The 25,655-nt window shown below is 44.9% G+C and overlaps 1 protein-coding gene across 4 annotated transcripts in view; it reads left to right on the top strand.

Annotated features, from left to right (window-relative positions):
* The window catches only part of LOC126291658 (G-protein coupled receptor moody-like), a 467,186-nt gene that overhangs the window by 257,494 nt on the left and 184,037 nt on the right, over positions 1-25,655 (top strand). For all 4 annotated transcript variants that reach the window (XM_049985232.1, XM_049985233.1, XM_049985234.1 and 1 more), the window contains one exon: positions 24,988-25,135. In XM_049985232.1, coding sequence (XP_049841189.1) covers positions 24,999-25,135 — 137 coding nt within the window. In that variant the 5' untranslated portion in view covers positions 24,988-24,998. The remainder of the gene's footprint in view (positions 1-24,987; positions 25,136-25,655) is intronic.

Here is a 25,655-nt window from a genome sequence, read left to right as displayed (position 1 = left end):
TCATCAGTCTCCTACAACTATTTAAGGCTAACTAACCTAAGGACATAACACACATCCATGCCCGACGCAGAATTAGAACCTGCTACCGTAGCGGTCGCGCGGTTCCAGACTGTAGCGCCTAAAACCGCTCTGCCACTCTGGCCGGCTAAAGTGATGACAGTTCGTAATTTTAACACAGACTGGACATTCATCGCCGATGATGGTTTTCATCAGTTAAGGAGGCACGAGAACTTTGACTAGCCTCCCCAGGTGTTACTCTGCGGTGCTGTCTAACAACTCCCTACACGATATGACATAGCATTTATACACTGACGCACAAAAGAAACTGGTGTAGGCATGTGTATTGAAATACAAAGATATGTAAACAGGCGTAATACGGAGCTGCGGTCGGCAGCGCCTATGTATGACAACAAGCGTTTGGCCCAGTTGTTGCATCGGTTACTGCTGCTACAATGGCAACTCGTCCAGGTTTCAAGTGAGTCTGAACGTGGTGTTACAGTCGGCGCACGAGCGACGGTACACACAATCTCCGAGCTAGCAATGAAGTGCGGATTTTCCCGTACACCATTTCACCGTGAATATCAGGAATCCGTTAAAAAATTAAATCTCCGGCATCGCTGCGGCCGGAAATAGATATTGCAAAAACGGGACCAACGACGACTAAAGAGAGTCGTTCAACGTGACAGAAGTCCAACCCTTCCGCAAATTGACGCAGATTTCAGTTCTGGGCCATCAACAAGTGTGACCGTGCGAACCATTCAACGAAACATCATCGATATGGGCTTTCGGAGCCGAAGGCCCACTCGTGTACCTTTGACGACTGCTCGACACTAACAAGGGGACCCTTCATGGATGAATGGATATGGTGTTATGGGCGCTCAACAGTGTAGTCTTTAGCGCCCGAACGGAAACAATAACGGACGAGTGTCAGGGGGCCCTTCATACTGTTAATCACGGAGTTTGATGCGCCTCAAACATGTTGCGGAGGAACTTACCCTGAGTACCTTGCTATCCAATTTTTTAGCGACGGGCCTTGGTTTTTGAGAAAATCTATTTCGAAGTTCATTGCATGCTTTGTATATCCGTAACATTACATGGATTCCGAGCAAGTCAGCGTAGCGCAGCGGTAAAGGTTCACGGCCACCGCGATGGACGAACCGTGTGCTCGAATCCTGCTCGCGGAGTAGATTTTCGGCAAATTTGATGGCATTTGTGATTTCGACTTTTGATTCTTCGTTAAACTCCTCTACTTGTGGGTCTTCTTCTGGTTGCACTACTGCAGAAACACTTGGTTCTTCCGCCCACAGAATTTTTCTAACACACGGCACTAGAGACGGTTTGTGAGCAACTGTCGCTGTAGGATAGCATCCTCATTGGCCGCAATTAGGAGCCGGGGTTCCCGTTACGTTACTGCTAACGGTATTCACAGGAGAGGGGGCGATAATGGGCAGAGATCGATTTCAGGCAATACAAGAAGCGAACGTTGTACGAACATTTGAAACTCCAACTGCGAACCACAAACGGTATGAATCTTTGGAAAAATTAATAACTGAATATCTCTTTATAATTTTTCACACCTTAGGTTGTTGATATTCTTTGAAATAAAATTGAAAAATTCGGTCGATTTTGAAAAAAAAGTACATGAGCAGGATTCGAACAAGGTACCTCCAGCGCGGTAGCCTAGAACCTTAACCGCTGCATTACGCTGACTTACTCGAAATATATGAGATGTTACGGGTATACAAAGCACGCAATGAACATCAAAATCGATTTTGTCAAATACCAAGGCTAAAAAACCGGATAGCCAGGTACTCGGGGTAATTGCCTCCAAACAAATTTGAAGCGAAACTTCCTGGCAGATTAAAACTGTGTGCCGGACCGAGACTCGAACTCGGGACCTTTGCCTTTCGCGGGCAAGTGTTCTACCAACCGAGCTACCCAAGCACGACTCATGCCCCCTCAGTTGGTAGAGCACTTGCCCGCGAAAGGCAAAGGTCCCGAGTTCGAGTCTCGGTCCGGCACACAGTTTTAATCTGCCAGGAAGTTTCATATCAGCGCACACTCCGCTGCAGAGTGAAAATCTCATTCTGGAAATTTGAAGCGCATCAAAATCCGTTATTTACAGTATGAAGGGTCCTCTTGTAAGCTTGCGCCTCGCCTGAGCGTGTCAACACAGACATTGGAGCGTTGATGACTGGAAACATGTTGCTTGGTCCGACGATCCTTGTTTCAAATTGTATCGGGCGGATGGACGTGTACGGGTATGGAGACAACCTCATGAATCCATGAACCCTACGTGTCGGCAGGGGACTGTCCAAGCTGGTGGAGGCTCTGTAATGGTGTGGGGCGTGTCCAGTTGGAGTGATATCGGCCCCTTACACGTCTATATACGACTCTGACAGGTGACACGTACGTAAGCATCCTGTCACATCACCTGCATCCATTCATGTCCACTGCGCATTCCGACTCGGGCAATTCCAGCAGATCATAGCAATACCCCACACGTCCAGGATTGCTGCAGAGTGGCCTCAGGAACACAATTCTGTGTTTAAACACTTCCGCTGGCCAGCAAACTCCCCAGACATGAACATTACTCAGCATATCTGGGATGCCTTGCAACGTGCTGTTCAGAAGAGATCTCCACCCCCTCGTACTTTAACGAACTTATTCATGGTGTCAGCTCCCTTCAGGACTACTTTCGACGTTAGTCGAGTCCATGTCATGTCATGCTGCGGCACTTCCGCGTGCTCGCGGGGTCGCTGAACGATATTAGGCAGGTGTACGAGTTTCTTGGCTCGTCAGTGTATGTACACCAGAAGACGCAACTTAAACATTGCGAAACCAGTTGTGTGGGTCTCTCATCGACTTAAATAAATATGCAGTGGACTACTGGACTTTTAATTGAGTTTATATTGTAACGTATGTGCGTAACGTAGCTACAGCCAATATACCTATGTTCATCTGTGAAACTGGACTCGATAAGCAACCTGAGCTATCTGTAATCGGAGTGTAACCTGCATAACACTGTGTGCGTATTGTATGAGTGTCAATTTCACTGTCATTTAAGCCCACAACAGATCGTTACATGAGAAACAAAACTATCATTTGGATAAGCAATCTGACTGCATATTTGAATATGAATTTACAAGTGACACAGAATCTGACTTGTGCAACGGAATTCACTGGACTAGAATACATGACATGTTGTGGTGTGTCATTGTGTCTGTTTTGGCCCTAAGTTTTGCACTCACATCTTTGGATGACTTCCTATTTCCATGTGGTTTACAGCAATACGCAGCAACACGCAGCAGCCAAAGCTTATTGTTACTAAGAATGAAATTAATAAAGAGGAGTTTGCTTGGTTCCTGTTAAGTACTAAACAGCTTTTGAGAAGGAATTTCATTAATTAAGTCCATTTAAAACTTCAGAATCATCATCAACAACTATTAATAATGACAGTAACAAATGGCATATGTCCCAATAATGGCTGAGTGCCAGGTTAACAAATTATTTCAGTTTCAAAATTGCATTAACATTTAGTAACCACAGAATTTTAATTAGATGTGAAGAGTAATTATTATTATTTGGGGGATAAGGAGGCTTCTTTCACTGACAAGCAAAACGTGAGATTATTGCGAACTCGGGCTAAAAGTTACGAGCCTAACACTGCAATTGCTTTTGCGCTATGCTTGCGAATTTTACTTTGAAATCTATCTTCAAGCGTAGTAAGCCATCTTAGATCTCTCCTGGTTATAGAAATAAAATCAGGTCTTGAGTGTGGTAAGATCTTCCATCACCGAAAATTTTGTAAATTGGGAAATTTGTGGTAAGGTCGTATGGGACCAAACTGCTCAGGTCATCGGTTCAAATGGTTCAAATGGCTCTGAGCACTATGGAACTGAACAGCTGTGGTCATCAATCCCCTAGAACTACTTAAACCTAACTAACCTAAGGACATCACACACATCCATGTCCGAGGCAGGACTCGAACCTGCGACCTAGCAGTCGCGCGGTTCCGGACTGAGCGCCTAGAACCGGAGGTCATCGGTCGTTAAGCTTACACACCACTTAATCTGACTTAAACTAACACCCTATGGACAAGACACACATTCATGCCTGAGGAAGGACTCGAACTTCCGACGGGTGGGCGGGGTAGGGGGGGGGGGGGGGGAGGGGAGCCTCACGGACGCCTTTTAGACCGCGGGGCTACCATGCGCGGTCTTCCATCACCGACGTGAGGGCAGCGTGACACGTCTTCCGTCTCCGGGCTCTCGACCGCACACCACTCTTCCACTCTCGCAGACAGACGTCGTCTCACAACGATGCTTAGAATCGCGCTCCAGTGTTTCGCCCTCCGAGTGCTTACAAAATGTGAAGTATAGCGTTGACTGTATTGTTTTATGTAGTGTAGAGTTCTCACGCACTCCTTACTATATTTTAATAGTTTTAAGATCTCTATTTAAATACTGGTACCGTATGAATTGTCAGTCAATTATGTATAACTGTTTTAGCTGTGGGGCCTCCAGTTTTAAAATTATCTTTGCCTAATACTAGCTTGCCTTCTGATGATATTCTTACTGGTCCATCTCGCTAGCTTTCGTACAAATGGTATCTGTTTATCGCACTGTTTTGCTTCTGAAGCCTTGCATTTTTCGTCTCGTCATTCTTGCTTCGCCACTTTGCACTTCTCGTCAATAGAATTTTTCGATGTCCGTGTTTCCCTTTCCCTGCTTCCTCTGCTGCATTTCTAAATTCCAATAAACACCGTGTGTGAATGAGTACCTGACGAAGTCGAGATGTTTCCGGAACTAGAGAGCGCACTGGCAGCGCCGCCCTGGCGGTCGTTCCCTGTATCTAGCCTAGGGGATTCCCCCTCGCGCTCGCACGGCTAATGAAGTCCCGCATATGCGCCGCGTCCCTGGGTTTCCCCCACCCCCTCCCAGGCAGGCAGGCACTCACGCGCAGATAATGGGAGGCGGAGGCATAAATTCTGCCATTGCCGCCCCTGGAAACACGCCCTGCGCAGTAACTTCTTCCTTAGCGCGCGCCTGCGGGAGGGTCACCCCCCTTAGCCGAGATTTCTCGCTGCGAGCGGGTAGCGGAAATGGGGTGGGTAGCGGGAGCGAGGAAAAAACGGAGGCGTCTGCGACGTACACTGCTCCGGCCGCTGCAGGAGTGAGGGAGGGAGAGGGGGAGGGGGGGGAGGGGGAGACTTTAGCGCTTCAAAGCAGGGGAGCCGCGTGGTGGCGGCACTGCATACGTCATAATAATGAGGGCTGCACGAGGGTTGCTGCAGCGAGGCGGGGCTTTTCGGGGCTGCTGTACTGTGCTGCTGCTGCTGCTGCTGCTGCTGCTGCCCGCCTGAAATTTACCTGCAAACTGATAGAGCTATTTCTGTGAAAGGCGAAAAGTTCGTTTTCGGAAATATGATGATAACATATTGCCTGGTCATAGAGGTAGGAAAGAAATGCAACACTATGGATAGCAGATGAGTCACTTTACTTGGACAGAAAAATCACTTACGATGGCCCCAGTTCAGACGATATAAAATGCAGACTGGCAGTAGCAAGAAGAACCAAGAGAAATTTGTTAACAGCAAAAATAAAATTAGGTATTCGAAAGCCTTTCCTGAAGGTTGTTGCCTGGAGTGTAGTCTTGGACGGAACAATAACGTGGACGATAAGCAGTTGAGACAAAAAGATAAAAGAAGCTAGTGAGATGGTGCTAACGAAGAACGGGTAGGTTGGACAGCTCATGAGCAGTACTGAACCTAACATGGGGAAAAAAGAAAATGTATGGCACAAATTAACTAAAAGAAGGGATCAGTTGATGAGACATATCCCGAGATATCAATGAGAAGTTAACTGGATATTAAACACAAGTGTGGGGTGGTAAAAACTGTAGGAGGAGCCCAAGAGATGAATACAGTAGGCAGATTGAAAAGGAAGCAGATTGCAGTAGCTATTAGGAAAGTAAAGAGGCTTGTACAGGACAGAGATCTGCATGAAACTGGAGACAACAACCACAACAACAAGTGGAAACTAGGCCATCAACCACCTGATGGTCATCCACAAGCTTCTGGAAGGTATTAAAACGCCTTAACTGACGACCGTTTTAACAAAAATCAACAAATTCCATTTTTTCAGAATGTGTTTTTTAACGGATTGTGTTACTTTAACACGAACCTAACACAATGTCTAAAAGAAAATGTGGCAACAGTGAATGTTTGCCGTTGCAAAAGGCACTTGAATATAGCAAACTTTCACGAAACTCGAATTCTCCATTTTTTCAAGACTCCACAGAATTCAACTAATCCTTCTTTTATACTGCATAGTTGAAACTTAGAACATACAATTTAAAAGTTAAAGTTAATAGACTTTATAGTCACGTATGTTTATTGTGAGGCAATCGCACAACATCCTACAAGATGAACCCACTGTATGCTAAGCATTCGTTGGAAACAATGCATATTGTTCCGCTTCATTCTCTTTCATGTTCAGCCACTGTTTTACCGTAATATTAGCAGCTGTTGTAGTACGCTCTTGTTGGAACATTATTAAGATGTTTAATTAAGAATATCCTGAAACAGTTAAGGGGGTGAACAGTGGAAGGTAGGGCAACGTCAAAAGAGTGAGAAGTGCTTGTCTGAAACCTCAGATGAAGATCTGAATATGGACTGTAGCCATATTATTGTATATGAATAAAACTAAAGCTTAACCGGTTAATTTCTTACTATGATTATTGTAGACAAATTAGACTTTTACTGGCCAATGCATAGGCAAAAATTAAAATAATTTTAATCGACGTGAGGCATCCCAAATAAGAGTTTGCGACGATTTGTAACATATGCTAAAATTTTGAGGAGCAAAAAACCACGAAATTTTTGGAATGTTTCAGTTTTACGCTTGTAACTCGTAAAGGATACATTCTACAGAAAATTTCCAGACCAGCAGAGTCACAGAGCATACAATTTCGAATAAAATGATCTTAAGGGACAAAAGCGGTTCAGCCGTTTAGTCACAATCGATCGTCAGAGATCGGCAGTTTTTACCGGTCTGACGGAAAAGTGAGTTATGCTCCTTTTCCAGTACTTTTAACTCAGAAAACGCATACTCGAAATGAAAAGTGTCACACATGAAAGTAATGGTTGTAAAGCATCAATTCCTGCATTTTGAAAAGAACGAATGTTGTTGAAAACTTGGGTGTGTTGAGTTTTGTAAAAAATTGTTATTTCTAATTCTTTTGGGCAATGAAAGAGATTGTTGATGAATTATTCCTTCATCAATCTCTATCTACGAAGATCATCAGTGCAATATTTTAAATTTTTTAAATTAACGATACCGAGTGCAATGCGAAATTCTGTGAATTGTATTTGTCGAGCTTTGTTAAAACGGTCCCCAATTTATGTTGAAATTAAGAAAACTTCTACTCTGAACGCCTTGAGCACCGCCGCTTGTAAACAAGTGTCGAAAATGAGACGTAAATACTAGGTCTGATAGCAGAACTTACCTGTACCCGTCGTACATCGCGAATCTTAAAACACACTGCTACAGATTTAGTACAGGTATCTTACTACTGGTAAGTATCCCAGTTCTTGCGGTTAAACAGAATAAAAATGATTTTAAAATAAGAAAGTGTGTCTTTTCTAACACACATCAAGGTGAAATTGTTTGCATTCGATCAATATTTGAAGATGGCAGAAGCACAAGTTGTTTAACAGACAGTTATGATCAGCAGATTCATATGAGTCAAACGTGGCATTATTCGCCGAAAAATCATACATTTTTGTATTATAAAGTGATACGCCGTTTCCTTGCTGCAAACTACATTTATTTATGTTTCAGACGCGCTTCGCCTTTTCCATTGCGCCACCTTCAGTGGAAATAATCAGGAGTAATACAGTAGCACAGTATGCACATGAACACCTGCTTGAAGCAGCTTATGCTAACGTTTGCAGTGCTTACACAGCAATGATTCCGAAAAAAGAAACACGGAGTTCCTATGAAGTTAGCAGAACATGGTGCAACGGAGCAGTGTGAACATTCGGCTAGGGTAGCACATGCGCATCCTGCTACACGAATTCCAGTTTATCCGCAGTGCAGTATCTGCATATATAAAAGAAAAGACCACAGTGTCCACATTACCATCCAGCTATTCGATACTAGCTGTTCCATTCTGCTGTCTTCCAGATACCGCGTCGGACAAGTCAGAAGACTGATGTCTGGAAAGAAAAAGAAGTGGACTCTAAGGTGCTGACATAGCTTTTCCATCCTGAGCACATACCGGAACATTCGTAATTTCGCGCCAATGGTGTGTTGGTGAGAAATGCAGTTGGCATCCCTGCACACGCCTGTGTTTAATGTGTAACTGCCGTACGTTCCATTGTTATATGTCTGTTAGTTTTTCAGTGCTGTATTGAGTAGAGCGTTGTGTCGCACAGTTTGCAAATTTCGAGATAGCAGAGTTAGAGGAGCAAAGCGTCTGCATTAAATTTTGCTTGAAAGTCAAGAAACCATTTACGGAGACACACCAAATGATGCACAAAGCCCACGGTGATGAGTGCTTAAGCCGTACTCGGCGTTACGGATGGCTCACACGGTTTAAAAACGGCCAGACGGAAGTTAAAGGGGAACCTCGTTGAGGACGCCCTTCGACGTCTACCGACGACGCTTATGTCAGGAGCGTCGACGAACTTGTGCGTGCTAATCGAAGGCTGACTGGCCGAGAGATGGCAGAAGGACGCATCATGCGGTGAAATCCTGACACAGCACCTTGGAATGCATCGCGTTGCCGCCAACTTCGCACCACGGCTATTGAGTCAAGACCTTCTACTCGCAAGCTGTGGCGAGCTTTTTGGTCGCGCAAGTGAGAACGAGATGTTCCTTAAGAGAATCACAACTGGTGATGAGACGTGGGTCTACGGTTATGACGTTGAGACCAAGGTTCAGTCAGTACACTGGGTCGGGAAAGGTTCTCCAAGACGAAAAAAGCTCGTCAGATCAGGTCAAACGTCAAAGCCACGCTGATAGTTTTCTTTGACTTTGAAGGATTAGTTCGTAGCAAACAGGGAGAAACTGTTAATCGAGGGTACTATCGAGACGTTTTGCGACGCCTGTGAAAAAATGTGAGAAGGAAACGGTCTGAAATGTGGCGAGAAAATGCGTGGTTCTTGCATCACGATAACCCATCTCTAGATTTATCTCTGTTGGTGCGTGACTACCGCTCATAAAACGAAATCACTGTGCTGTCTCACCCTCCTTACTCTCCAGACCTGTCCCCTGCAGACTCATCTCCGTAGGTGAAAACCCCACTGAAAGGACGAAGATTTGCAACGACAGACGAGATAAAAGAAAATTAGCAGACGGTGCTTCGCGCCATCCAGGAAGAGGCGTACCAACACTGCTTTCAAAACTGGAAACGGCATTGGGAGCGGTGTATCAGTTGTGGAGGAGAGTATTTTGAAGGAGGCGGTGCACAATAAGTAAAAAGTAACCTCAAAAAAATTTTGTGGACAAAGTTCCGGAATTTTTCGGACAGACGTCATATACTGTGTTGGAACATTATAAAACATTACGAACAAAACAATCCATTGACACATACTCAGCAGGGATTTGGATAAATATCGTTGCTGTACAACTGGCCCTTTACTTACATGAAATAATGTGTGCTATCGACAGATGGGACAAAGACATCAAGAAGATCGCTGTTAACACCTGGCAGAAACTGCCCAAGACCGTCCCACTTGGAGAAGACTGCCGAAAGCCTACCTGAATCCACGACTCGAAGAGGCCACATTTAATGATTGAATTGGCTGATGATGATGATGATCGACAAGGGATCTAAAGGTGATTGCATATTTCTGGATTTCCAGAAGGCCATTGTCACAGTTTTTGAGTATCGCCTTGCTAGTGCGACTGGATTCGTCATACCTGTTCGTAGTAACTGACGGAATGTTGAGAGGTGGCAGAAGCCCCCTCTCATATTTCTATCTTACGATTTTCCTCTCTAATTGCATGCGGTGAAAAGTTGCTATTCCTTCACACGCGAACTTCCCACGCAGCATCTCTTGTCACCCGGGTGTCCGGTGACGGAGGGCTCTGCTGATCTTGAAACGGTAAGCCGACGGGTGTGAGGGAGTCGAGTGAATGCTTTCCAGACGCCGACATATAATAGCGGCGGAGACACGCCCGCAGCGGCCTGAAGGAGCGGCTGGGCTAGAGATTCCTTTACTTCACAGAAACTTAGAGAAAACACTTTCTGGCGGGCTACCAGCGAGGCGTGGGAATGACTTGTGTTGCCAGGCAGTCTTGGCGGGAAAATTCCCGCGTTTTATGCCAAATCGTAACTATGATTGGCTTGCTCAGGGCATAGTTCTGTGACGTAGCAAAATCGGTGCATAAATTGGCGCTAAGAATCTCCATTGGTGGAATGTTAGTGCTTCGGCAATAGAGTGGAATTTTCCGCCGCTTTTCGAGTTGCTGATAGGAACGTTTAACCACGGCCACTGTCGCGGGGGCGGGAATGTTGTGTGTTCGGTTTGTACGGGTGCTCTTGTGGGAGTCGGCTCTCGGCTTTCGGTCGGAGTGGGTTACAAGACTGAGCTCTCGCTGCCTGGACAGCCTCCCTTCCGTTGGCTGTCTAATATACTTTTATTTGATTGTAACTGTTTAACGAAGTTACTGAAGTTTCGGTTTCAACGTAACTTTTCGAGTACAGTTGGCAATTGAGCGTTCTGCGTACAAGAGGCCTATGTTGTCTCTCTTGGGCAGTTTGGGCTAAAGTTGACTGTATCGGAGTTACTGTGTGACTTCGCTTTTTAAAATCAATCACTGTACCGTCAGTGATTGTGTGGCGAGCCTTCTTCGTCTCCCTCACAGGCGCATTTGTATTGCTAGGAAGTCTTTAGTTTTGAACAACCAGGCCAGGAAAATTTGTTTCGGACTATACTTGCGACATTATCATCACCACGACGGGACGTCGAAGCAACCAATCATCGCCTCCAGTACGCCAGATCGTGTCGGTGAAGTTAATAAGACAGCTTAGTAATGTACGTCCGCAGCACCGGCAAAGCAGGAAGTTTTGCTAGGTGATAATCAGAGCTCAGCAGGGTGCGCCTGTTTGTCTTTTCTAACTTTGTTCTGTCCTGGGGTGTTCATTGTCCGAGTTCTCACTAATGTAGCAGCAATTAATGTTGGGTTAGCTGTGTGTCTCTCTTAAGATCTGAGTTGCAAGGAATTGGCTCCACATACCACTTCGTCATAAACGTCACAATCTAGTTTAGGGACAATTTCACCTTCACAGCATTTATTTGAGTACCCAATTTGCGTCAATTTGATGTATTGTAAATGTTTCATGTGTTTTTGTTTAATATTTTGTGTTCAGTCTTAATAAATCATATTGTTATTTTGGACAGAACTTTCATTCTGTTAATCGGTAGAGCAGCCCTATCATTTCTCACTACGTTAATGAAACCTTCCTTTATTTAACTTATTTATCAAATTAAATTATTGCAGGTGCTAAACTCTTGTACTCCACTTGCAGGGTCGATTACAGTCAGTTCGCGTATCTTTTTAATCCATGTGCAACAGCAAAAGTCGGAGTTAGAATGGGGGGGGGGGGGGGGCTTAGAGCATCATTTACATATGTAGATTCCAGAAGATTTTAGTGTTAAATACACTGCTAGCCCCGGCACCTCGCAATGCTATCGAATAAACACAAGTTACATCTGGCGTCCCCCCAAGGAAGTGTTACAGGGCCTCTCCCGTTTTTAAGCTACGTAAACTATTTAGGAGACAATCTGACCAGCCCTATTAGATTGTTTTGAGATGTTGCTGTAGTTTACCGCCTACTAAAGGTATCAGAAGACCAACACAAATTTTAAAATGCTCTAGGCGAGATGTATGTACCGTGCGAAAATTGGCAGTCGACAGTGAAGAATAAGAAGTGTGAGGTGCTCCACATGCGTGTTAAAGGGAATTCGTCCAGTTTCGGTTACACCGTAAACAATACGAATGTGCAGGTTTGTCCTTAGGATAATTTAGGTTAAGTAGTGTGTAAGCTTCGCGACTGATGACCTTTGCAGTTAAGTCACATAAGATTTCACACACATTTGTTTTGAACGAACATCTTAAATTGGAACGTTCTCATAGGAACATTGTGGATAAGGTGAAGCAAGGACTGAGTTTCATTGGCAGAACACTTAGAATATGCCTCAAACATACTATAGTGACTGCGTACACTACGCTCGTCCTTTCTCTACAGGAGTATTGCTGCAGAGTATGACATCCTTACTTGATAGAATTGGACAGACGACATCAAAAAAGTTCAAATAATTGCAGCTCGTTTTATACTGTCGCGAAATAGGGGAAAAGATAGTCACAGATATGACACGCGGGATCTTTTCACTAAATTTGTCTCAGTATCGTTTTGCTCCGAATGCGAAAATATTTTGTTTACACCTATCTACGTAGGGAAAAATAATCATCGTAATAAAATAAAGAGAAATCAGAGCTCACACGTAAAAATTTAGTTGTTCAGTTTTCCAACGTGCTATCCCAGCGAGGAGATAGTATGAAACGGGTTGTACGAACAATCTGTCAAGCACTTAGGTTTGAATTGCAGAGTAGTAATATGAATGCAGATATTACTTGTTCCAGAGTGTTCCCAACTGTTCGTCACTAGTACGACACATTTCAAAAAGTTGTAACTTGTTTGTCTGCTATGAATTTAATTTACATTTTTATTTCGCAATGGAAGAAGTAGTGAAAAAAATGTCTACAGGAAGCAAAGGGAAAGGGAATGCAGGGTGAGGGTGGAGAAGTGTGTGTGGGAGTGGAGGTTAGGGTGAGTGGGAGGAGGGAGGGCCGCAGTGCGTGCGGTTGCACCCCCTACCCCCTCCCCTTCTAGCGGAACTTGGCGCTGCCCCTGACAACATTTACATTTTGCATCGCAGCCAAGTCAAATTAGTGGCCGCAAACGCGTCTTGTTAGACACCGCGGCTTCCGCCTGAAATGAATACGAGTGGCTCCCCGGAGCAGCCACCGTGACGTCACGTCAGAGAGGCAGGAGGCCAGGCGGGCCCCCTCCACGCTGCTGCTGCCGCACAACTTTTAATGGCGCTACTCGGCCTGTGTAACGGCACGGCTGCCAAACCCAGCTGCACCGATCAACAACGACGAAACCCTCCACAGCAGTACCTTAACAGAGTTAGCGTTTCTTCTCGCTGCGGCGACCCCGTCTGTTTGTGTGTTGGTGCGTCACTCGACCCGGTTTCGACGTAACGCAATGCGTCCACACCCCGATTTCCACTGAGCTGGTGGAAGTAATAGAATACATCGTAATATCCTGTCGGACCACAGTTTACCCAACCAAGTTCAGCAGTTCGATGTGGCATGGGCTCAAGGTGCCGTTGGGGGTACCCTGCAAAAATGTTGCCTCTATAGCCCTCAATACCTGCGAAAGTGTTGATCGTGCAGAATTTTGTGCACTAACTGACCTCTCGATATGTCCCATAAATTGTCGACAGGTTTCATGTCGGGCGATCTGAGTGGCCGAATCATTCTCTCGGAGTGTCCAAAATGGTCATCAAACCAATCGCGCACAACAGTGGCCTGATCACATGGTGCATTTCATCCATAAAAATTACATCGTCGTATGCTAACATGAAGTCTACGAATGCCTGCGAATGGTCTCCACGTAGCAGAACATAAACATTTTCAGTCAGTGGTCAGCTCTGTTGGACCAGACGATCCAGTCCATTTCATGTAAACAGAGCCCACACTATTATGGAGACACCACCAGGTTGCACAGTACCTTGTTGACAACTTGGATCCGTGGCTGGTGCGGTCTGCGCCACAGTCGAACCCTACAGTCAGCTCTTACCGACAGAAATAGGGACTTGTGTGACCAGCTGACGGTTTGCCAGTCGTCTAGGGTCGAACAGATATAATCTAGAGCCCAGGAGAAACGCTGCACATGATTTCGTGCTGTTACCAAAGGCACCCCCGTCGATCGTCTGGTGCCATAGCCCATTAACGCCAAATGTCGTTGCACTGTCCTAAGGGATACGTTCGTTGTACTCCCCACATTGATTACTGCGGTGCCGGCCGCGGTGGCCGAGTGGTTCTAGGCACTCCAGTCCGGAGCCACGCTGCTGCTACGGTCGCAGGTTCGAATCCTGCCTCGGGAATGGGTGTGTGTGATGTCCTTAGGTTAGTTAGGTTTAAGTACATCTAAGTTCTAGGGGACTGATGACCACAGCAGTTGAGTCCCATAGTGCTCAGAGCCATTTGAACCAATTTTTGATTACTGCGGTTATTTCGCGCAGTGTTGTCTGTTAGCACTGACAGCTCTAGGCAAACCCAGCTGCTCTCCCCGTGTAGGCGGCCGTCGACACCAGACCACAACTGGCTGCGCCTTGAGCGTGCACCACCGACTGCTGACGTAAGGCGTCGCGCTGCCTTCAGCGCTGGGTCGCTCTTCTGCAACTTTTCCGGACGACCGTCGTCGGTGATTATGGCGGTGAGCTACGGAGATGTTCCAACCTTCCAGCGTTTTTCAGAGGCACCCCGGAGTTATCACTTGGCGTGATGGTGTGGGCAGCCATCGGGTATGACTTCGGGTCAAGTCTGGTGGTGACTGAGGAAACTGATTGCAGAAAGATAATGATGATGATGATGGTTGGTTTGTGGAGCGCTTAATGACGCGGTTACCAGCACCTGTACAAATTCCCAATCTTTTTCACAGTGTAACACGGCCAGGAGTACGAATGGGTGGGGTATCTTACACTGACTCCTCGTTTCGTGACCGTCGCTTTTCTTGACCGTGCGCCCCGTCCACACCACGCACCTGGTAATCCCGCGACGGTCGTGCTGTTCTGCTACACACTGCTGCTGGCTTGCCTCAAATTATTAATCGAAATATGCAAGCGGGTTTAGGGGAGCCACTCAACGTTAAGACACAGCACAGTCCGACGTCTGCTATGAGCAACTATATCCTGAAACGAGTAAAGGAAAATCGCAGGTTGCACTGTTTACGTTCTAATTCAGAAGTGTTATTCCAATTAATGGATGATTAACAGTCCACAAAATATCATTTAGACGAGCGTACGCGTAACCGACACGATGCGGGTGATTGTTGATGATGCGGTAGCCCAATGACCGAACGAAAGTTCTTACGCTCGTCACACTTACAGTTACCTCCTTGTCACTATTAATGATGTATCACTGTCCGCAGAGTTATTTTTTCAGCTCTCAGTTCTCACTTGTACGAGCGTGCGCGTAACCGTCGCGGCGCGGCTGATTGTTGATGATGCGGAAACGCGATGATCGAACGCACGTCCTCACGCTCGCTACAAGTCATTGGCACTTGGCTGCACTCTTTTATGGTAACCAATTTCTACTGATTCACATCGGTTCACTCTGGGAGACCGAACACGGCCCGGATGATCGTTGCCGTGCGACCGGCAACGCTCATTTTTTCATTACTTCTTGACACACCTCCCTCTGAATCACTTCCATATTTCATCACTTTACTGTAACAGCACTTGTAGCAACACTTCAACCTGAATACCAACAAAGCCTCTCACCTGCAGAGCTACACACTACACAACGTAACAGTTCCGTGTCCCGCGCTCGACTCTCTGAGACGCGACTGCCCGCAAAGATACTCCGCAACTAAGCCAGCGATATGACAATACAGCCCAGTCTCGCCATTTTCTTCAATGATGAGGACGACACAAACACCCAGTCCTCGGGTGGAGGAAATCCCCGACCCGTCCGGGAATCGAATCCGAGACTCCGTGATCCCGAGGCAGCAAAGCTAACCTTTAGATGTCATGGACGTCAGTGTCCTCATTTATTACCACTCACGCGACGGTATCTTCGCGCCATTTTTCAACGGGATAATGCTCGCCCACACATGGCGCGTGTGTTTCTACGAACAAGTGTGACAAAACTCACGTGGGGCGACACACGCTGCATGCCAAGAGGCTACTGTTCAGGCAGACGGAGAAGATATCTTCTGGTGGAGAATGGGTAGATTGGATTAAACTGGCCAGTGGACTTCCACATGTTACGCGTCGAGGGCTATTCCATTTAGCTGATGCACAGTTTGTGTGGTAAGCAGAGTCAATGTACGCTTTCGTTTGAATGAATAAAGCACATATTCAACAGAAGAGGATAGTTTGTGTTTCGAAAATACTAAAAACATGTTGGGGAACTCAACAGACAAAAGCAACCTGTAACTTGAAAAAATTATGACATATCCTTATGAACCGCACAGGGAGATTTACAGTAAACTTTTGAACATTTTATCTCAAGGATGGAGTTGTGAAGAAACAACACAGATATTGTCTCTCAGATTTAATTTTGTTATTCTGTGGTTAAAAAAATGTATGTGGGAAATGGTTTTTGTTGACTACAGTTCAGCTAGTTAAAACATCACTGCTGCATTTCTGTACTTCTTTTATCATAAATAAATCGCAGAGCCTTGGTATTAACTGCACTTGAAACAAAAACTTCCTTTTGGCATTTAGTTCTCTGTTATAACACCTAGAACGCATCAGAATTATTTTCTGATTTGTTCCATTTTTTACAGTGATTAGGTGAGCAGCATTATTCTCTTCTGTACTTTTATCAGGATACCTCTACGTTTTTGCTTAGAAATAAGTTATGTAAAGACGCGGAGAGATGGTTATTTGATTCAGCTCACAAAAGTGGATCTTTGACACTTACGGCGTTTGACGTTTTGACTCTTCACAATGCAAAAACAATACGAGCATTTAAGCGTGTTTTTGTTAATGAAACAGCTTGTAAAGTGTCACTAAATAGACAATATTGTTGTGCAATGCAGGAGCAGACGTCATACTGTTGATCAAAGCATCTCTCTAAATGAAAATATTACCCATCTCAAGACGGACGTGGTAACCCGGAACCGGTTATGCCACTAAAACAACAATAATAATAATAATAATAATGATGAAGACATAGTAGACGTGTATAATATGAGAGATTCAAAGCTTCCGTAAAGTGAGTGCTATCCTTGCATCAATGGAAATATGTGATACAAAAAGAAACAACATGCTCGCTGAGGATAATGATCAGTGACAAGTGTTCAATTTTTTTATGCTACGGTGGACACCTCGATTGTTTCATCTTTTAGCTGTTTCCGAGTGCATCACAACGTAAATTTCATGCCTCACTTTTGATCTCACGATGACAGTTACGACATGTAGCCCTTTCCAAGTAGCGCACGTGGGAAATTACGTGCTTTAGCACACGAGTCCCACAGGAAGATGCCTTTAAGCTGAATTTACAACATCGGATTTTAAAAATAGTTTCAGTAGTCGAAGGCGACCACGAATGTGCTGCAAAAAGTTCCACTCGCCTGTGAACCTCCCACAAGGAAAAAGTTGGTATGCATGCGACAGCTTTCTTACCTAATATATTTCAAAACGGCGCGCATAAAACCGGTATTCTTCGGTGCTAAAACCTCGAGTTATCTTGGTGATAAAAAGGTAGGGTCAAGTGTTTTGGGTAGCCCTTGAGCCAGGGACCATTTGTGTGCCCAGCAGAAGGATCGTCTTAGTGCCACTATCCTACAGCAAAGCTTCAATGTATGAATGCTACACACTTCCTCCATCTTAGGCAATTGCAGTAAATCGGCTGGTTCTTTTTGAATTTCATGTCATCTACGGTGGGCTTGATGGGACTTAGGGATGCAGGATCAGTTCATGGGTGGTTTCTCGGAAAACACAACAAAAAAGTTTTTCTGACTTAATTTTCGCCGTCTGCAGCGGAGCAAAACCCAGTCGATGATTTCAAGACGGTAATGTATAGCAAATGGCCGGAAGTTTTACGATATATTGCTAAGATCCTCATCTCGAACAATCTTAAAATTTTCTTGGTATCTTTATCCGTTGCCAAGATACAGAGCCGGCCGGTGTGGCCGTGCAGTTCTAGGCACTTCAGTCTGGATCCGCGTGACCGCTACGGTCGCGGGTTCGAATCCTGCCTTGGGCATGGTCGTGTGTGATGTCCTTAGGTTAGATAGGTTTAAGTAGTCACAGTTTTCAAAAATCTGTACCAGCTACCGAGGAACACAGCAAAAATTTGTTTTTTAGGTACCACAACCAAGCTGCGGATGCCACGACGGCTACGCACAGCAATTGGCTGTAATTTTTAATACGTATTCCGAAGATACAGATTTCGAACAATTTTAGAAACGTTTTACAGGTTCAGAGGAAAGTAGACTGAGACAGCTGGTACCCTACTTTTCAGTCAAAGTCTTTTAAATAAAGAGGAACATATTCACGGACTTTCAGCATGCTGGAGTAGCTTGGGTCAGCAACTTCTCTTAATCAGTACTGCGAAAACCACCTCAAATTGTAAATTTTTGCTTTTTATTTATTCGATGACTAATTTCAGGCAGACACCCATTTTCAAATCATCATAACATAGTCGACAGCGGCATTTCCGAATATATCAAAAATATGCAATTCATTGTAAATGTTCATTGCACATTTTTACACCTTCGTAAATGCCATTTTCGACTATGTTATATTGATTTGAACACGGGTCTCGGCCAGAAATTAGTCATCGAATGAATAAAAAGTAAAAACTTGCAACATGGTCTGGTTTTCCGCTCTACTAAGAAACATATTCGCGTTCTTTGTGCTCCGATAGGAGCAGTTTTCTGCTGGGAAAGTAATTACACAACTAACTGGTTCATATCTTCAGATTTTGACCAATACATTACACTGGCAATGGCAAGGAGAGCGTTTCTGAAGAAGAGAAATTTGTTAACATCGAGTATAGATTTAAGTGCCAGGAAGTCATTTCTGAAAGTATTTGTTTGGAGTATAGCCATGTATGGAAGTGAAACATGGACGATAAATAGTTTGGACAAGAAGAGAATAGAAGCTTTCGAAATGTGGTGCTACAGAAGAATGCTGAAGATTAGATGGGTAAATCACATAAGTAATGTGGTACTGAATGGAATTGGGGAGAAGAGGAGTTTGTGGCACAACTTGACTAGAAGAAGGGATCGGTTGGTAGGACACGTTCTAAGTCATCAAGAGATCAATTTGGTATTGGCGAGCAGAGTAGAGGATAAAAATCGTAGAGGGACACCAAGAGATGAATACACTAAGCAGATTCAGAAGGATGTAGGTTGCAGTAGGTACTGGGAGATGAAGCAGCTTGCACAGGATAGAGTAGCATGGAGAGCTGCATCAAACCAGTCTCAGAACTGAAGACCACAACGACAACAACATTACACCAGTTGCTACGGCCACAGTATCAACACTCAATGTGTTTGTCTTACTTTGAAATCGCTGTGCACAGTCCTCAAAGCGAGCTGTTGGCCTCCTGCACAGCAAACGCCCCTTCCTCCGTAAGCCGCCTTCCACCAAGACCGCCGCCATCGCTGCTATATCGCGACACACCACTAGCGGACGAAGCTGTGTGCTCGCGCATGCAACGATCCCAACTGAATAGCAGACCTCCTTGTGCAGACCCCAAATCTTCGTCCAAAGATTATCAGTCACCTTCAGACCAGAGATATCTACCTACACTCATAGAGTAGTCTACGAATATCTAGGGAGTGAACATTCTGAAAAAATATTTGCTGTAATCTATTGTTGCATTCATTATATTTCTTTTTGTTTGTTGGTCTTCTATACAAAGACTAAATCAATATTTTTCTGATTGTGTTGATCGCTCTTCTACGTATTATGCTGCGCAGAATAGAATATTTGTCGCGGCAATACTTCGCTTCCAAAGTCAAGTGACTGCATATAGTACAGCGTATGCGCTCTGCAGATTCTGAACGTCATTATAAAACCAGTACCGACACATCCCATTAGCTTTTGTACACTCGTTTCGTAGTGATAATCATCGTAATAATTTGCATTCGATACATCGAATGAGTTTGTATTATTCTGAAAATCTGCATTACGCAAAGACATTTATTTCTTTTCATTCACCCAGACATGCTTCGACATCTTATGCGGGCCAAATTTTCTTTCTATAAAGTATAATATGAAGTTTGTAATCATTTATGTGTTCGAGGAGTGCAAGTTATAACATGTCAAAGTTGTTTAGTTTCTTTCGATTGCTCACCTGAAAAGTGTATTCCTGGTGAATCTGGGTTATTATAGACACATTTTTGTATCCTTGTTTGTCGTTTTAGACGCCATGTGATCTGTAAAACAGTCGTGAAGAAAATTCTTTGTGCGTTTCTGCAGGACTTTTTTCTGGGTTGTGTTTACGTACTTACAGTACTTACATTTTCCGTTCTGTTGCGTGTGTCTTGTCAATATCTCTTTCTACTGCTACTGTATACTCTGTTTCCACCGCTCTATTTATAAAATTTCGCTCACAGCTTTCCTTCACACATATTATCCGCAAAACGTAATTTGTTCAAATGGTTCAAATGGCTCTGAGCACTATGGGACTTAACTTCTGTGGTCATCAGTCCCCTACAACTTAGAACTACTTAAACGTAACTAACCTAAGGACATCACACAACACCCAGCCATCACGAGGCAGAGAAAATCCCTGGCCCCGCCGGGAATGGAACCCGGGAACCCGGGCGTAGGAAGCGAGAACGCTACCGCACGACCACGAGATGCGGTCTAAACCCGTCTCCAATAACGCATTTTCACTACCAAATTAATTTTCAGGCGAGCAATTGAAACAAGCCAAACAAATTGCATTTGTTGTAACTTTTTGGCCTAGAATAGGTAGATGGTTATTAACTTCATATTATACTTCACATAAATAAAATTTGACCCAAAGAAGACGACATATAGACGTCGAAACATGCCTGGTTGAACAAAAAGAAATAGTGTTTGCATAAGGCGGATTTTCAAAACAGCCCAAATTTTAAGTCGCGAACACGCATAAACGTCAGGAGAAGCTTCAAACCTTAGTAAGACGATACGGAAAGAGCTTTGCGTAAAGTTTTGAACAGAGAAAATCGAGGGCATTTTGGCTGTCTGCGACAAGCGTCACAGCTCAGGTATATAAGGGAAATAAAAGGATACGGACTGCTGTTTTTTAGGTTCCATACTGCATTCTACTGTGTTGTAGAGAGTCTGTTTTAATTAATTACGCTGTGAGGGCTTCGCGAAATGTCCTTCTGGTCCGCCAAATTGGAAGAGTGCCAAAATGTTGAATCTGGAGCAACGACATGCTGCACAAGTTAACGACTTACCGCAACTGAGTTGTTTTTTGTTTTTGAAGGAAACTCTTCTGTTTTTAATTTCTCGCAGCATATGTCGCAGACTGTAGAAGTGTCAGAACCAGGGAACTTTCAGACCGTAAGGAAATTACTAATCGCACACATTCATTGTTCACGTCACTACAATTTTCTAGTGTGACTATTTTAAATTGAGCACAATGGTTTGGAGATTTGTAAAGTCTGGAGACTGACTCAGACAGTCATATATATATCATCTGCAATTGAAAATTGTTCGAAATGTGTGTAACATTCAACGGTAGAAAACAGCCACGCTACCAGAATTTACCTACCACTAGTCTAGTAATAATACGACATCACTGCACCTTAACATTAATCGGCACGCAAAACGCCTCTTATTAGTGCAATAAGCATAATTATACGTTTGTGGTAACTTTTTCTACTCTGACGAATTTCGATTTGCTTCCATAGCAGCAACAATTCAGCACCATTCCAGCGAAGTATCTACGAACACACAGATGTCTGCTTCATTCTTAATGGCTCTATCACACAATGCCTTTCTTTTTTTCGGTTTTCCACTTCGTATTACAGTGTCGTTCTCACATTGCCGTCCGAAGTCACACACATTTGTTTCTCCTTGACTGCTCTGCAGTGCACACTTAAGTCTTTGGCTCAGGGTTCAGAGAACGACTTTCCGAATGTTTTTCGACCATTCCGCTCTCGAATATCACGTGTGAAAAATTGACTCCGTAAGATTTCCGTGTGAGCTGCGATTTCTCTTATTGATTACGACCAGCATTCCTTCCTGTTTAGATGTGAGTCGTCAAAACATTTTGGCGCTCGGAGCAGAAAATTGGTGGTTGAAATTTCGTGAAAAGATCTCCCCGTACCGAAAATCACCTTTATTTTAAGGATTGCCACGCTAACTCACATTATCAATACGTGACATTCTCTCTCCTGTTTCGTCACATTACGAAACGAGCTGCCTTTCTTTGAACATATAAGAGCAGCGGCAGCAGTATCTGGTAAAGACCCCATACTAAGTAGCAATACTCCAGAAGAGGACAGACCAGTATAGTGTAGGGAGTCTCTTTAGTGGATTTGTTGCATCTTCTAGTTGTTGTACCAATAAATCCTGTCATCCTGGAACAACACACCCATCCTGGTCGCCAGAGGAACGTCTTCCAACAATGCTGGAAACACGTGTCCAGGAAAGTCCACATAACGAAGCCTTGTTCAATCAACTGTTTGTCTATTATACCATGCCACACATTTATAGAGAAGAGGTCTTAAAATTGTGTCTCCATGAAGGCTTGTGGGTTTTCATCGGACTGCCGATGAGAGTTATGGGTGTTACTGACACCGTCGCGAGTGAACAATATTGATACGATCACTCGCCGCTTTTAAATCAGTCAACGACAAAATTCCAATCGTCCACCTTCATCTCCTTATCAGCACTAACTTGCCTTGCTCGGTCTTTCACTTTTATTAGCATTTTCCTCTTTAGTTTCGGACAGCTATGGTCCAGAATATTTCATAATTGATTCGGCTTTACACTGCACCCATTATTCTCTGAGCTCCTTTCATTCTTCCGTCCACGCCTTGCTAGTTTTCAAGTTTGGCTTTTTCTGGAACTGCTGGTGTGCTCTAACATAGAAATCTATACTGAAGAGCCAAAGAAACTGATATACCTGACTAATATAGTGCAGGGCCCCCGCGAGCAAGCAGGAGTGCTGCAACACGACGTGGCGTGGACTCGACTACAAGATGAAGTGCTGGAGGGGACTGTCACCATAAATCCTGCATGGCTGTACATAAATCTGTACGAGGAGACAGAGCTCTCTTCGATACGGCACATTGGAAGGCGTCTCAGATATGCTTACTAATGTTCATGTCTGGGGAGTTTGGTGGCCAGAGGAAGTGTTTAAACTCAGAAGGGTTTTGCTGGAGACACTCTATTGCAATCCTATATGTGTGAGGTGTCGCATTGTCCTGCTGAAATTGACCAAGTCCATCGGAATGCACAATGAACATGAACAGATGCAGGTGATCAGACAGGATCCTTACGTACGTACATATCACCCGTCGGAGTCGTATCTAGACGTATCAGTGATCACTCCAACAGCACACGCCCCACACCGTTACAGAGCCTCCACCAGCTGGAAGAGTCCCTTGTTGACGTACAGGGTCCTTGGATTCATGAGATTGTCTCCATAGCCGAATACGTCCATCCGCTCGATACAGTCTGAAGCGAGACTCGTCCGACGGGGCAACATGTTTCCAATCATCAACAGTCCAGTGTCGGTGTTAACAGGACCCGGCGAGGCGTAAAGGTTTGAGTCGTGCAGTCATCGAGGGTACACGAGTGGACATTCGGCTCCGAAAGCATACATCGATGATGTTTCATTGAATGGCCCAGCGAGCACTTCTGCTACGTTGAACGATTCTTTTCAGTCATCGCTGGTCCCGTTCTTGCAGGATCTTTTCCCGGCCGTAGCGAAGTCGGAGATCTGATGTTTTACGGTACACTCGTGAAATGGTCGTACGGGAAAATCCGCACTTCATCGCTACCTCAGGGATGCTACGTCCCATCGCTTGTGTGCCTACTTTAACACCACGTTCATGCTCACTTAAATCTTGATAACCTACCATTGTAGCAGCAGTAACCGATATAACAACTGCGCCAGACATTTGTCTTATACAGGCGTTACCAACCGCAGCGTCGTGTTCTACCTGTTTACATATCTCTGTATTTGAATATGCACTGCTATACCAGTTTCTTTGCGCTTCAGTGCACTTCGAACTGCTCGAACTGGGTGCAAAACCTCGCCTGTGAGCGACCACTTCGAATGAACGAAATGTTCTCGCCAATAACTGCAAACACACATTGCCTTATTTGACCTCTGATCATACACAGTATCCATCGCGGAAGATGTGTAATTCAGTTATTCCTCGGGCGTGCTCTTTAAACCGCTAGCATTCTGATTGGCTGCGAGCGCTCGGAAGCAAGGCAATAACGCTTTCTTCGCTACACCTCAGAGAGACATAAAGGATCTACGCTGGTACATCGATACTGGTTACAGAACATATTTGCAAGGTATCAACGGACAGGTCAGTTAGCGAGTTGCAAAAAGCACACTACTAAAAGATTCCGGATTCCCTGTCCAGTTTTTCCTAGCACTCACTCTGTCGTCAGGCCACGAGTGGCCTACCGGGACCATCCGACCGCCGTGTCATCCTCAGAGGAGGATGCGGAGAGGAGGGGCGTGGGGTCAGCTCTCCCGGTCGTTATGATGGTATTCTTGACCGAAGCCGCTACTATTAGGTCGAGTAGCTCCTCAATTGGCATCATGAGGATGAGTGCACCCAGGCATTAGGTTATGGTTTCCAACGATTGTTAAGCCACCTGTTTATTGAGAGTTTAATTATGAACATGTGCAATAAGCTGAATTCATTGAGATCCTTGTCTTATGTCATAGTCAAATGTATTTCATTTTCATTGTTTTGGCACTGATGATAATGTACTTATGTTCGATATACTAGACCAGTTGAAAACATTTAATAAAAGATTCCATCAGACAGCTGAGCCCACAAGCCACACACGGTAGAGGTAACTTTACACCACCCTTGGATTACTTCAGCAATAACTTGTTTGCGAAATAAACTAACATTACGATTGAAAACTGAAAGTGGCGATTTTACAGGTAGGGTTCAAAACACAGTACCAACGTTCCTGCTAGACCAGCAGCATGTTAGCAGACTGACGCTCGCCCCCTACTGTTCCAGACGGAGCTGGGATGGAGATGAGCTCAGCTTGGTCGGAGCGGCCTCCAGAGCTGACCATGGCGCTGATCTCCGGCCTCCAGCAGGACGGCGACACCGCACTGGGCGACGACTCGGCAGGGTCTGTTAACGCGACGCTGGCGCCGCCCAGGTGAGTTCCAGCAGTGGCCTGTCTGCCGAACCTCTCAGAAATCGCTTCCAGGAGACTTCCTGACCCAAAGAACGTGCCTTGCCCAGAAAACAGTGGATCGGGAGGACGCCCCAACTGGAGGGGACTACACTGTCTGTTCCAAATGAGATTTCGTTTCGATTCATCACCTTCCCTTGCATTTCAATATACAGCCCAACTTCACGAGTACGAGGCACCACGTAGCACAAACAGCCACCTCTCTATTCGTGTGTGGTGGGAGGAAGGCAATGATGTACTGCCTCTATGGGACCCTGCAAATTGTGTACAGTTCACGGTATGCACCAAATTGTCACATTCGCTTATGTGGACGTCATTCACGGGGCAAATTCATCGAACGTACCCAAAGGGAGTATCAGGATATACGTTAATGAGCTAGTTGACAACGACGAGAGCTGCCTTTTCACCCGCACTCCTGCGGCAGGTATGTAGTTCTTACCCCCTCAGGAATGTTCGCAGCCACCGCAGCACAGTTTCATTGCAC

The sequence above is a fragment of the Schistocerca gregaria genome, chromosome 9 (assembly GCF_023897955.1).
Source record: "Schistocerca gregaria isolate iqSchGreg1 chromosome 9, iqSchGreg1.2, whole genome shotgun sequence".
Classification (NCBI taxonomy): domain Eukaryota; kingdom Metazoa; phylum Arthropoda; class Insecta; order Orthoptera; family Acrididae; genus Schistocerca; species Schistocerca gregaria.
This window is presented reverse-complemented; position numbering and strand designations above follow the sequence as displayed.